Genomic DNA, 13,637 nt, shown 5'->3' on the forward strand with positions numbered 1-13,637 from the left:
ACAAAATTAAAGAGAAATTTGAAGAAAAAATTGTAATCAAAATCATAAATTTTTATAAAAAAATTAATTTGCATGAAAAATTCACGAGAAAGTAATATTGCAAGTTTAAATTATATTGTATAACCATAAACTTTTCTATACATAATGAGAATATAAAAGTAGAAAAGTAAATGAATTTAAAGAATGTAGAAAATGAATGAAGAATGATTTTAATTAAAGTGTTGTTCTATATTTATTTAATGACCAAAAATTATTAATAATTGATTAATTAGTTTTAAAATATAATTTAAAAATATTGTAAAAATATTACAAAAAATGAAAATATAAATAATTTTTAATTTATATAAATTAAAAAAATAAAAATAAAAACTTAAAAGTTTGGAGGGGACATGGTCAGCCTCTTGAGTCTTGAATGTTTTGCTTATATATGAGATACTTACTATCTCCACTCTAGTTAAGCAACATAGCAAAAATCATTCATATATAGAAAACTGACTAATATAACTAGTTTTAACTAATTTAATCATAAATTCAAGTTTTATTTTAAATATATTTTATTTGATTGTTATATTTAATATTAATTATATATGTGGATGTATAATAAATCAATAAATAAAAAAGTACAAAAGAATTAATTTTGAGTGACTTTAAAAACTAATCATTGTTATTTATAATTATAATCAAAGAAAAATTTAATTTATTATTTATAATTAAAATTGAAGATAATAGTATAGTCTACAATGTCATATATAAGATATAATGAGCAAAAATAGGATCAAAGTACATACGGTCAAATCACTATAATATTTAGTTGGAGGGAAATGAAATTTTTTTTATAATTTTATTTATTTGATTTAATTTTTAGGAAGAAAAAGAATAAAAATAAAAAGAAGTAAGTTTTCGTCTAATTTGAATTTCCCTCTAATATTAAGAAATTTTAAAAAATAAATAAATTATTTTTAATATAATATTTAATATATATCTTTATTTATATTTTAAATTTAAAATTATAAAAGTAAAGAATAAATTAGTTTTTTAAAAAGTTTCCCTCTCATTGTTTCAAAAGTAAAAAAGTTTAAACCAAAATAATTTAAAAACCCAATTTATTTTTTTTATCTTTATAATTTTTTTAGATAAAAATTTGATACTATATTATAACAATGATCGCAAGGTGACCGGTGTCAACTGTAAACTCGTCTCTTAACCCGCCTTCGCTCTTCATGCAACAGTCACTCAACCACTACACGCCTCCATTCATACTCAAGGTCCACCGTTTCAACGACACTCATTCTCTCAAAGAGTAAGCCTTTCAATATATGCTTTTCTTTCTTTTCTGTTCACATGTTTTTCAGTTCTGGATATATATCCTCCGTCAACCAGCCTTGGCTGTGTTTGCATAAGCGTGCGCTCGTCGTTCCACAGCTCCACAACGGAGTGTTAGGCTTATTTTTTGTACTCTTGTTTGAGAGGATGCATTTATCGAAAAAGAGGGTTATATTTTTGTTGTTCTTATCGCATTATTTCATACACAATTTTACAGAAAATATTATCTGCTTTCTGTTTAAACCCTCATGGTTTTATTCTTTTTATGAGAGTATTTGCATATACATCTCCACAATGGTTAGATGTTGTTCACTCTAAACCTAAGTTTTCATGATTTTGTTTTTGATCATTATTGATAAATTTCTTCAATGCCAATGTCATAAACATTTTATGAAATTTTTGGTATAAACAGGTTGTCAAGCATAAGTGAAAGGAAGTGCCGCTACGAAACAAAAATGACATATAGTGGCTTAGCATATCTCAATGCAGTCAAGGATGCGTTTAAAAATGAGAGGGAAAAATATGACAAATTTTTGGAACTCATGAAAAATTTCACTGCTGAAACTGAAAGGTTTGATCATGTTGTTCTTTAGTTTATAGTTGTATATTATTGTGAGATGGATATATATGAATGAATTTTATTGTTCATTTGTAGATTCTGTAGGGCCCGATTGTCCACCTTTTGCACCACCATAGTATGATATTGTCCGCTTTGGGCCCAAGCCCGCACGGTTTTGTTTTTGGGCTCCTTCCCAAAAGGCCTCATACTATGTGGAATGGTGGACACTTATAAACTAGCCAATGTTCCTTCATTTTACAGATGTGGGACTTGGGATGAATCCCAACAAACCTCCCCTCAGACCAAGGACCACATGTCTCGTGATCTCCTCCCCTCAAGCGATAATCCGTCACCATCTTGTACCGCCGTTAACTCTACGGGACACGCCGCCTGAACACCACAATATCAGGAAGACTTTCGACACAAGGCACCAAGTTCGAATCTCCATCGCGAGGCACAACACTGAGGGTCTTCCCGCATCAAACCCAGACGAACCGTTGGCTCTGATACCACTTGTAGGGACCGATTGTCCACCTTTTGCACCACCATAGTATGATATTGTCCGCTTTGGGCCCAAGCCCGCACGGTTTTGTTTTTGGGCTCCTTCCCAAAAGGCCTCATACTATGTGGAATGGTGGACACTTATAAACTAGCCAATGTTCCTTCATTTTACAGATGTGGGACTTGGGATGAATCCCAACAGATTCAACATTGTTAGAGTCATAGAAGAAGTGCAGGAGCTGTTTAAAGGGCATAGAGATCTAATTTTGGGATTTAACATCTTCTTGCCAAAGGGATATGAAATCAAAATTCCATTGCAGGATCAACAACCTCCACAAAGGAAGCCTGATGCATTTGTAGAAGCTGAAAAATTTCTTCTCATGATTAAGGTGAAAACTTTGAATGTGAGGTATTTTATGCTGCACATGCACCCACACAAAAGAAAAAGCCTACACCCATGCACACATTGAAAACTTGAGTGCTGTGCTGGCTTATTTAGGTGTATACCTATTGAATTCTTGGCAGTCATATTGCCACATCACAACAATCCCCTTTTGCATTTTGGTTGAAATTTTCTTTCATGAAGTTCAACACAGAATGGACAGTTTCAATTTTTGAGAATAATTAGTTCTTTTCATGCAGACACGATTTCAAGGCCAAGATCATGTTTATGAGTCGTTTCTAGCTGTATTGAGGATGTTCAGAATCGGCAATAAGACTCTCACCACAGCTTACAAGGAGGTTTGAACTGTTTATGACTTTGTTATCTTGATATTGTATGAGAGTTTTAAATTGCTCAAGACATTCATTTTAATTATATATTGGACATCTCCAGATCACTGAACTTCTTCAGAACTCTGTGGATCTTCTTAATGGGTTATCTCGTTTATCTATTAATACTTCAAAAACAGACTCTATTCATATTGTTCATGGTCAAAATTCTGTGTTTCGTGAAAGGAGCTCTGCCGTGCCAAAAGGGAAACAAGGGCATGCTCGCAAGGTTTATCTATCTCAATATTTTTATGTCTCTTTGAATTTATAGTTGGTCATGAAGCTGAAATTTCTCTCATCTACTTGCCAGAGAAAGCTTACAAAAACTACATATGATGATCACCAATACAGTGTTGATGATAGATCAGATAGAGATTGGAGTGAAGGGGAAAAGGAGAATAGAATTTATTATCAAGATGGTATCCAGAGGCTTGTACTGAAAGGCAGTTCTAGTTGTATGGCTGAAGACCCTAGGGCTGAACCATTTTGTAATGCTGATAAAATTTTTGGCATGGACCCGATGTCATCCACATGTTATCATAAAACTTCTATGAAAAGTAAGTGTGCCAATACTTCTGATCCAGACCTACTTTTTATATTTTTTATTTTTTATGTTTTCTTACCATCAACAGATGTTACAAACTTATGACAAACAATGTTTTAGCTTTGGAACATAAATTTATGTCTCAGTATCTTTTTCATGTAAGTAATAAATGAAAGGAAAAAGAGAAAAAAGCACAACACTGGATAAGTCATTATCTAATTTTCAATATTTTTATTAAAGGAAAAACCTTCATTCTATCGTTATTTTGCAAGTCCTTTTTGGACAGTATACCTTTAACTCCCTATCTCCCTTTTACAATTTCTTTTAATTTAATTTTGTCATCTGATCATCTCAGGTAGTGAAGAGTTTCTTGTCTGTGCAAAAGGCAATGAAAAATTACAAAATCATAAGAATTGCTTTTCTAAGAATGTGGATGTCCAGAGCAAGGAAAAAACTACTCAACAAAAATTGCAGTCGTCGGTAAGTTTTATTCATATAATGTTTATTAGCTGCTTTATTGGTTTTATTCTCATATTCCATGTCTATATGGTTAAATTTAATTTGGTTGGCATTGAACTTTGACCTTAAAAATTGCTGCATAAAACTGAGCTTGTTTCATGAAAGGAGTAACAATTTTAGAGTGGAAAATGGCTCCTCTAATGCAAATTTTATCATGATAAGGTCATGCATGCATGTTTAAACGTGTCCATCTCTCTCATAAGAGGAAGTAATCATAACGGCTATATTAGGGGTGAATGTTAAGATTCAGCAATGAGTTATATTGTTTCTTAAATGAGCGTTGGCTTTTTAACGAACTTTCAATTTTAATCACTTACATGACAAAGAACTTGTGGTTCTTCACTCTTTATTCACTCTAATTTTTCTGTTACCTGCATGATTTGTCCAGTATTATATAAGAACAAATTTTGGGAAAAACCATATTTATCCATCTTCAAGGATCTATTTTCATTGCCTTGTTAAATTACTTCAACTTTATACTTTCCTAAGCTTTGGATTAATTGAAACTGAATTTGAAAATTCAAATAGCTAGAAATGAAATAACAAATTTTAATGTATTTTGTCCTTTCATGAAGATCATTTCTAAATCTTCTAGGCTAAAAATCAAATAGTGAATGTAGCATAGAAAGTGTTGAATAATTTTTTGCACAAAATTATCTGCTGGGAGATAGTAGAAATTTACTCCATTGAATCAAGTAACAGGTGGGCTTGATTTTCTTTAATTTTATGCAGAGGAAATTTTTTCTAGAAGACAAACCATGATATACAATAACTAATGTGTGGTTGCTTCTTCCAGGTGACTGATTTCCTAGAAAAATCCCCAGATCTCATGAAGGGATTTAATGAATGTGTAACCCCATGTGAGAAGATGAAAGGTAATTTTCAACCCAATATTTTGTCTGTCTGAATATTTTTTTGTTATTTTTTCAAGTTATGTAACATGTTTTTATCTTCTTTTTGTCTTCTGGTGATGCTCACATTTTACTTTTAGGTAACATGGGCAAATATTAACATTTTCAGCTACATCTTCTGGTACTAAAACTTTTGTATGTATCTATCAGCTTCAGAATCCTCTTGGGATGAAGAACATGGGCCGAAACGATTGAAGGTGGAAGATTGGGACAAAGAACGACATCATGATAGTGATGATCGGGTAAAGGAAATGATTGGTGAATGCCGAAAATGGGACAAATCTAGTGCAGTTGTCAACAAGAATGTTTCTGGTCCTAAGTTGTCTCTATATGCCAATAAGAAGAACTATTCTGCAAAATCTGTTATGGAGCTGGATGTATCTATCTGTGAACAGGGCACTCCAAGTTACTACCTTCTACCAAAAGAGGTATAGTTGATTTGCTTATCTTTTTGCCATATTGTTTATTTCCTAAGGGAATATCTGGGATTTTCTTGATGATTGTGTTTCATGTGTATTGTTTATGTTCATACAGTTCCAAACACCGTCTTCTAGCCAGAGAACAAAATTTGATGCAGAAGTATTGAATGATCATTGGATATGTGTAAATTCAAGAACTAAGGACTCTTCTTTCAAACACAAGAGCATAAATCCATACGAAAAGATCTTGTTTAAATGCGAAGATGACAGGTTTGAGCATACCAATGATTTTTCTTTCCCTTTAAGTACTTTTCTTATTGATATATCTTTTATTAGATGCAGTCATAATTGCTGTACTTCACAGTTTGATTAGTTTTGGCGTAGCTTAATTAATTTACCTGTTATTTCCACATGCTCTCTATCACTAGCACTTGCTGTCGCTGATATAAGTATACCCTATGACACGCAGGTTTGAACTTGACATGGTGATAGAGATTGCAAAATCAACAACTAAGCAAGTTAAAGAGCTCATAGAGAAGATCACCACCAATATAATTGAAAGAGACAATCCAATTAACATTGAGCACCACTTTACAGGTTATGAGCTTTTCAATTGATCAAAGAAATGTTCTAAAACACGTTCTGCTGTGTCAGATATTTGTTGATGTTTTTCTATATTAAGATCGGATTGTTTTTGTCTTTTCTTTTAGCTCAAAATCTTAGGTGCATTGAGCGTTTATATGGCGATGAAGGGCTTAATGTGCTGGATGCAGCAAGGAATAATGCATCTCAAGTTTTGCCAGTCATTTTAACCAGATTGAAGCAGAAACGGAAAGAGTGGAGAAGGTGTCGTGCAGATTTTAATAAGATTTGGGCCGATGTATATGCTGAGAACTATTACAAATCACTTGATTATCGTAGCTTCTAGTAGGTTCAAAAAAGCATGAGTACTAAGGTCATGAATGTTTTTGCTTGATTTATTATTTCATAAAGTTATTTTCAAGTTATGGAAAAACAATTATTTTTTCTAGGCTGTTGGTTTTTTGTCAAAAAAATTACGTAATTATCATGATTTTTGTAACTGTATATTTTAATTGAAGAGTAATTTTTTCTCTAGTCGAAAACAGCTTGAACATTCGGATCTTGTTAACTTTTAATATTAATTTCTAAGAGCATCTTTAGAAGCATGATTGTTAATTGGGTTCTTAAGAGTAAGAATCGTTCTTATGTTGTTCTACTTCTACAGTTGGAGAGAATATAACTGATTTTTCTATGAGACCAGTTTTTTAAGAATTAAAATTAAATAGAGTTAATTTTTAAAGGGTCAAAAACATAGTTAACCCTTTTAAAATTTAAAAGAAACAACTTTTGGGAAAAATCAACAGAAACGAGGGGAGGTAACAACCAAGAAGCCCCAAAATACAATCAAGTGAAACATCTGATGAAGTATAACAAAAAATCACCTAGAAACCCTAATATATTCGCAAAAAAGGAAAAAAAAACGCAGAATAAAAAATAAACACTAATATTAGGGTTTAGAAACCCTAATATTCACCCACAAAATAAACACAGAAAATTCCGTGTTTCTATTACTTTTTCATCCACTTGCTTAAGAATTCCTTCTTTTTTTTTTTTTTTTTTCATTACACCTCCTAACAACATCACACTAATCTATTTCCTTTTCTCTAACTCTTTGTTTGGATTACAAGTGAAATAGAGAGAAATGAATTAAGGGAAAAAAAGTAAGAAAGATGAAAATAAAAGAGAAACATAGTGCAAAAGGTGTATTGGTTGGAAGAATAGAATAAAAAAGAAATGATTGAAAAATTTTCTTTTCATCAGTTTGGATGAGTAGAAAAGAAAGTGGAAAGGAATTTATATACTGTATGAAAAATATTAGTATTAATTAAAAATTAAATTTTCATTCCATTTTTTTTATTATTTTATAAAACTATGTTATAAAAGCTGTATAATTTTAAAGAACTTAAAAATATTAAAAATATAAAAGTTGTATAATCTGACCAAAACTCAGTCGATCAGGTTTTTTAACTTGACAGATTGCGGGTTTGTCGGGTGGATTACAACAAGTTTTAAGCATGCACCACAATAGTGTTTCCAATCGTGAACATGAAACTCCAGTGTGGTTGTGAGATATCAAGAGATGAAGAAGTTCCAAAGACGTTATACCCTCGAATTTGAACCAAGGCAACATCATATGGTTTGTGTTACCACTCACCACAACCACAAGCAAAGAGATGAAGCTAAGTAAGAGAGAAACAAAAAATTGGATTGAACGAACATACGTAAAAAAGTATACTTACGGGGTGTATTGGTTTAGGATTTCGTAAGATTTTAAAAGACTTTTTTTGAGTAAAAAAGTCTATTGGTATTCAATCATGATTTTATGTCACTTAAAAACAATCCAGTGGTATTCAATCTGAATTTTCAAGATTTTTTAAAGAGTCCATTAAAATCTACTGATATTCATTTGAGATTTTTTACAACTTAAAAACAATCCATTGGTATTCAAAAATATAAGGATTTTAAAGGATTGTTGTGTGAGAGGGATTTTGAAGGACTTTCTAGTGTTATCTATAAATACCAGATTCATAAAACAATCTCATCCAAACCCATCGAATTTTGAAGGGTTGTTTGAAGTGATTTTTCAAGTGTTTCAAGAATTTTCAAGTGAGTTTTTCATCTTTTTTTTTTCTATGCTCCTGTTTTCTTCATTTTTTCTCTACTAATAATATACTACACTATTGTTCATTGCTCATATATAATAATGTAGTATTGTTCTCATATCATTCCCCTATTTTGTGAAACTCTGCTATGTAAATGATAGTTTCATTGTAACACCCAAATTTTTATTATTATTATTTTAATGGCATTTTCGTAATTTTAATAAAGTTATAGGGGTATTTTGGGTTCCGGAACGGGCCGTTCCAAAAGTGGAACGGGCCGTTCCAAATGTTGAAAATGTGAAATTTTTGTAGTCCCAGAACGGGCCTGGAACGGGCCGTTCTGGTATGGAGAACGGGCCGTTCTGGAGGGAGAACGGGCCGTTCTGCTGAGATTTGAGAACGGGCCGTTCTGGTTTCAGAACGGGCCGTTCTGGTTTTTCGGGAACGGGCCGTTTCGATTTTGGAACGGGCCGTTCCAGCTGAAAAATTTGCCCATGTTTGAAGGATCCGGAACGGGCCGTTCCGAATTCAATACGGGCCGTTCCGGGTACATCAGTTTGCCTATAAATAGGAGGCGAAAAATTATATACTGAGTGAGAAGGTGAAATCTTAGAGAGAGAAAGAGGAGAGAGAGAGAGAGAGAGAGAGAAAGAAAGAAAGAAAGAAAGAAAGAGAGGGGAGAAAGAGATAATCTAGAGGAGGAGGCCCTGCCCAAGTTCCAGCTCCTGCTTATCCAGGTAAGGGGGGAGTGAGAACCTCGCTCAGGGGTGTGGGGATAATTGTTGGATAGTTGTTTGTCAGATTGGCCCCCAATCCTTTGCCGTTGTTCTGTTTAATTTTCTATTTACTCTACTTTGTTTTTGTTGAAGGTGCTGTTGTTCTGTCTGATTTTCTATTTATTCTACTTTATTCTTTGTTGAAGGTGTCGTTGTTCTGTCCGATTTTTTATTTATTTTACTTTGTTCTGTGTTGAAGGTGCCGTTGTTGTGTTTGATTTTCTATTTACTCTACTTTGTTTTTGTTGAAGGTGTCGTTGTTCTGTTCGATTTTCTATTTATTCTACTTTGTTCTTTGTTGAAAGTAATAAATGAGTATGAAATTAATGTTAATAATAAATAAGTTTTAATATGAATAAGAATGCTCTCTATGAATACCTATGCGGACCTTATGAGGAGTATTGATGACATGACCATGTGAAATATGGACAAATGACATGAGACCTAAGCATGGACTATTGAGACAAATATGATTATGAGACTATAACAAATGAGGACATGATGTACTAAATGAAATTATGTAACAAGTTAAATGTTGAGTCAATGAAATAATGAATGTATGACATGCATCATATGCATATCTTATTCCAGGTGTGCCGCTGAGGCCGCATACCAGTGATGTAACTTGCTAACAAGGTGTACCTTAGGGTCACCAGTGATGTAACCAGGTGTACCTTTGGGTCACCAGTGATGTAACCAGGTGTGCCTTAGGGTCACCAGTGATGATATGTGAAACTTCCTTATGGCGCCACATGCATGCATTTATAAGTCAAGATCATGACATCATTGCATGATAAATGAATATATATGTGATATTGATGATGTATGTGTATTGTTTATAAGTGACTTATATTTGTTGTGTGTGTGGGTGCTATCTAGCCTTTATTTCTGCACCTGAAACTGAGTGAGATGTTTCTCACTCCCTTGTAGTTTTTGTATATGTTTAAATTATGTTGCAGGTGATCAACATCATGAGGATGTTGGTGATGAGGCTTAAAGGCTTCAATTGGGCATGCTCTGATAGGATGTGACATCGGGGCATAGTTATTTTTAGTTTAATATGTTATTGTTTTAATAACTTTAGTTTTTCTTCTTTGTAATTTCTAACGAAGAGATAACGTAGATAAAGTTTATAATTCAAGGAAAATGTATGTTAAGAATTGTAATTTGAACGTTCTTGATAAAAGACCAGAATGAATATCTTTGTTATATTTTATTACATGATTTGGAAAATATAAATTGATTCCTAACTAGGAGGCACTGCCACCTTTACTGGAGTTAATTTATATTTCCTTTATTATTATTTGTATATATATGATTTCTTGTTTTTCACTAAATTGTATTGAAAATCTTAACTTCTTTTCTTTTATAATTTTTTACACTGGAGTTATGATTTATGAGTTACGAATGTGAATCTTCTACCTTGTGATATCTGAAATATTTGTCAACTATGAAAAATTTTATTTACCCAATAAGAAGAAAAGAAATATTTTATTGTTACATTTGTTGTATATTAATAATGGGGTAGAGGGTGTCACATTTAGTGGTATCAGAGCAGGTCGATCTAATCGACCGTGAGTTATCAGTTTACTATGTTTATTTGGTACATGAATGATGGACTGAACTGATTGTAAAACTTGTTGGTATGCTAGTATGATGATTGATTATGTTTATTGATTGTATTATTTTCTTAGACTATGGCTGGTAGAAATGATCGTGCGATTGCCGATGCTCTTCAAGCATTAGCACAAGCTATGAATAATAACAATAGGACTGAAGTTACTCCTAACTGGTTGGAGCAATTTCAACGAAATCACCCACCTACCTTTAAAGGAGGATATGACCCAGATGCTGCTATGAATTGGCTAACAGAAATAGAGAAAATTTTCAATGTTATGGATTGTCCTATCGCTCAGAAGGTGAAGTTGGCCACATTCATGTTGACTGCTGATGCTCACTTTTGGTGGGAAGGAGCACTTCGGAGGATGATTGATGGAGGGGTGCACTTGAATTGGGACAACTTCAAGAAGGTCTTTCTTGAGAAGTATTTCCCGGATGATGTGAGAAGTCGGAAAGAAATGGAATTCCTTGAGCTGAATCAAGGGAACGACACAGTGGCTGTGTATGCTGCCAAATTTGATGCTTTGGTTCGTAATTGCACACACTACCATGGTGAGGTTGGTGAAAGAGCTAAATGCATAAAATTTGTAAATGGTCTGCGTCCGGAAGTAAAAACTGCAATTAACTATCAGGAGATATATCACTTTCCCACTCTGGTCAATAAGTGCAGCATTTATGATCATGACAACCGTGCTCGTGCTGCTTTTTATAAAGGAGTTGGAGGTCGTATCCGTGCTGTGAGTTCTAGTACTTCGGGTAGGAGCAAGCCTTACTCCGCTTCTAATAGATTTCAAGGGAGTAAAGCTGCTGCTAATAAAAGCAAGTTGCTTACTAGAGGATCCACTGTTAGTGCTACTGGAAGTGTTGGAGGGTCTGTGTCCACTCCTTCAGTAAGATGCTGGAAGTGTGGACTTGTTGGTCATAATCAGTCTGAGTGTCGTGACAGGGAAGTTACCTGCTTCAACTGCAATGGTAAAGGTCACATCAGTACCCAATGTCCTGAATCACAAAGAACACGTGTTATTGGATCGGGTTCGCAAATTGAGTGTCTAAAGACTGTAGGGAGAGTATTTGCTCTTAGTGGTGCTGAAGCTTCTCGGTCAGAAAATTTGATACAAGGTACTTGTTTCATAGTTGAGACTCCTTTTGTTGTACTATTTGATTCTGGTGCAACTCATTCCTTTATTTCTGTCTCTTGTGTCCAAAAATTGAATTTGCCTGTGTCTTTGTTAGATTTTGATTTAGTTGTTAAAACCCCTACTAATGGTCCTGTGACTACATCCCTAGTGTGTTTGAAATGTCCTTTGACAGTTTCTGATAAGCAGTTTCTAGTTGACTTAATTTGTTTGCCTCTTAGTCAATTAGATGTAATTCTTGGTATGGATTGGTTATCTTCTCACCATGTCCTTTTAAACTGCTTTGAGAAATCTATTTCCTTTGGTGAATGTAAGAGTACGGAATTTCTTAGTGCTGCTGACATTAAAACTTGTTTAAAAGACAATGAAAGAGTGTACATGATCTTAGCTTCTTTAACACTTGAGACTGATAGTAAGCTAGATGAGATTCCCTTAGTGAGAGAATTTCCAGAAGTATTTCCTAAGGATGTGTCTAGTTTACCACCTGAGAGAGAGATTGAGTTTAGCATAGACTTAGTACCAGGTACCCCACCTATATCTATAGCACCCTATAGGATGTCCCCTAAAGAGTTAGTTGAGCTTAAGAAACAAATAGAGGAACTACAAGGAAAACAATTCATTAGGCCTAGTGTTTCGCCTTGGGGAGCGCCTGTTTTATTGGTTAAGAAGAAAGATGGGAGCATGAGGTTGTGCGTAGACTATAGGCAACTGAATAAAGTGACCATTAAGAATAAGTATCCTTTGCCTAGGATAGATGACCTTATGGATCAACTAGTTGGAGCTTGTGTGTTCAGTAAGATAGATTTAAGGTTAGGATACCATCAGATTAGAGTGAGAACTGAGGATGTTCCTAAGACTGCCTTTAGAACCCGCTATGGGCACTATGAGTATTTAGTTATGCCTTTTGGTGTGACTAATGCACCTGGTGTTTTTATGGACTACATGAATAGGATCTTTCACCCTTACTTGGATAGATTTGTAGTGGTCTTCATAGATGATATCCTAGTGTATTCCAAGACTAGGGAAGAGCATGTTGAGCACCTTAGGATCGTTCTTCAAACCCTTAAGGAGAAACAGTTGTATGCTAAATTGTCAAAATGTGAATTTTGGTTGGATAGTGTGAACTTTCTAGGACATGTGATATCCAAGGGTGGAATAGCTGTAGATCCTGCTAAGGTAGAAGCTGTGTTAGAGTGGAGAACACCTAAATCAGTATTTGAGATTAGGAGTTTCCTAGGACTAGCTGGTTATTACAGAAGGTTCATAGAGAATTTCTCTAGGCTAGCTCTTCCTTTGACTAAGCTGACGAAGAAAGACCAACCTTTTGTGTGGGATTCTAGGTGTCAGGAGAGTTTTCAAGAGCTTAAGAGGAGATTAACTAGTGCTCCTGTGTTAGTGTTACCTGATCCTAGTAAGACTTTTGAGGTATTTTGTGATGCTTCTAAATTGGGTTTATGAGGAGTGCTTATGCAAGAGGGTAAAGTAGTAGCCTATGCTTCAAGACAACTTAAAATTCATGAGCAAAACTATCCTACCCATGACCTTGAGTTAGCTGCAATAGTTTTTGTGCTCAAGTTGTGGAGACATTACTTGTTTGGGTCTAGATTTGAGGTTTTTAGTGACCATAAAAGCCTTAAGTACTTGTTTGACCAAAAGGAATTGAATATGAGGCAGAGAAGATGGTTAGAGTTTCTTAAGGATTATGACTTTCAATTGAATTATCACCCTGGCAAGGCTAATGTTGTAGCTGACGCTTTGAGTAGAAAATCTTTAAGAATGTCTTCCTTGATGATTAGGGAAATGCAAATGATTGAGGAGTTTAGGGATATGAGCTTAGGGTGTGAGTTGACCTCTAAGAGTATTAAGTTGGGAGC

At 34.0% G+C, this 13,637-nt stretch overlaps 1 protein-coding gene across 1 annotated transcript; it reads left to right on the forward strand.

The window, feature by feature from the left end:
• Positions 1-2,591: 2,591 nt before the first annotated feature.
• Positions 2,592-6,864, forward strand: LOC145955423 (paired amphipathic helix protein Sin3-like 4). The gene is made up of 8 exons (XM_083070085.1): positions 2,592-2,772; positions 3,026-3,711; positions 4,054-4,178; positions 5,014-5,092; positions 5,279-5,556; positions 5,663-5,817; positions 6,017-6,144; positions 6,258-6,864. The coding sequence occupies exons 2-8, from the start codon at positions 3,432-3,434 to the stop codon at positions 6,473-6,475; spliced, it is 1,263 nt and encodes a 420-aa protein (XP_082926211.1). The 5' UTR covers positions 2,592-2,772; positions 3,026-3,431; the 3' UTR covers positions 6,476-6,864.
• Positions 6,865-13,637: the final 6,773 nt, after the last annotated feature.

Source organism: Cajanus cajan, chromosome 3 (genome assembly GCF_000230855.2).
Source record: "Cajanus cajan strain Asha chromosome 3, NIPB_CcT2T_4, whole genome shotgun sequence".
Classification (NCBI taxonomy): domain Eukaryota; kingdom Viridiplantae; phylum Streptophyta; class Magnoliopsida; order Fabales; family Fabaceae; genus Cajanus; species Cajanus cajan.

What these genes read in the sequence shown, in the direction of transcription:
- LOC145955423 (XM_083070085.1), top strand. Translation starts at nt 3,432, where the DNA reads ATGAAGCTGAAATTTCTCTCATCTACTTGCCAGAGAAAGCTTACAAAA. An exon ending in TCATAAAACTTCTATGAAAA is followed by an intron (nt 3,712 to 4,053) that starts GTAAGTGTGCCA and finishes TGATCATCTCAG; the next exon opens with GTAGTGAAGAGTTTCTTGTC. An exon ending in ACTACCTTCTACCAAAAGAG is followed by an intron (nt 5,557 to 5,662) that starts GTATAGTTGATT and finishes ATGTTCATACAG; the next exon opens with TTCCAAACACCGTCTTCTAG.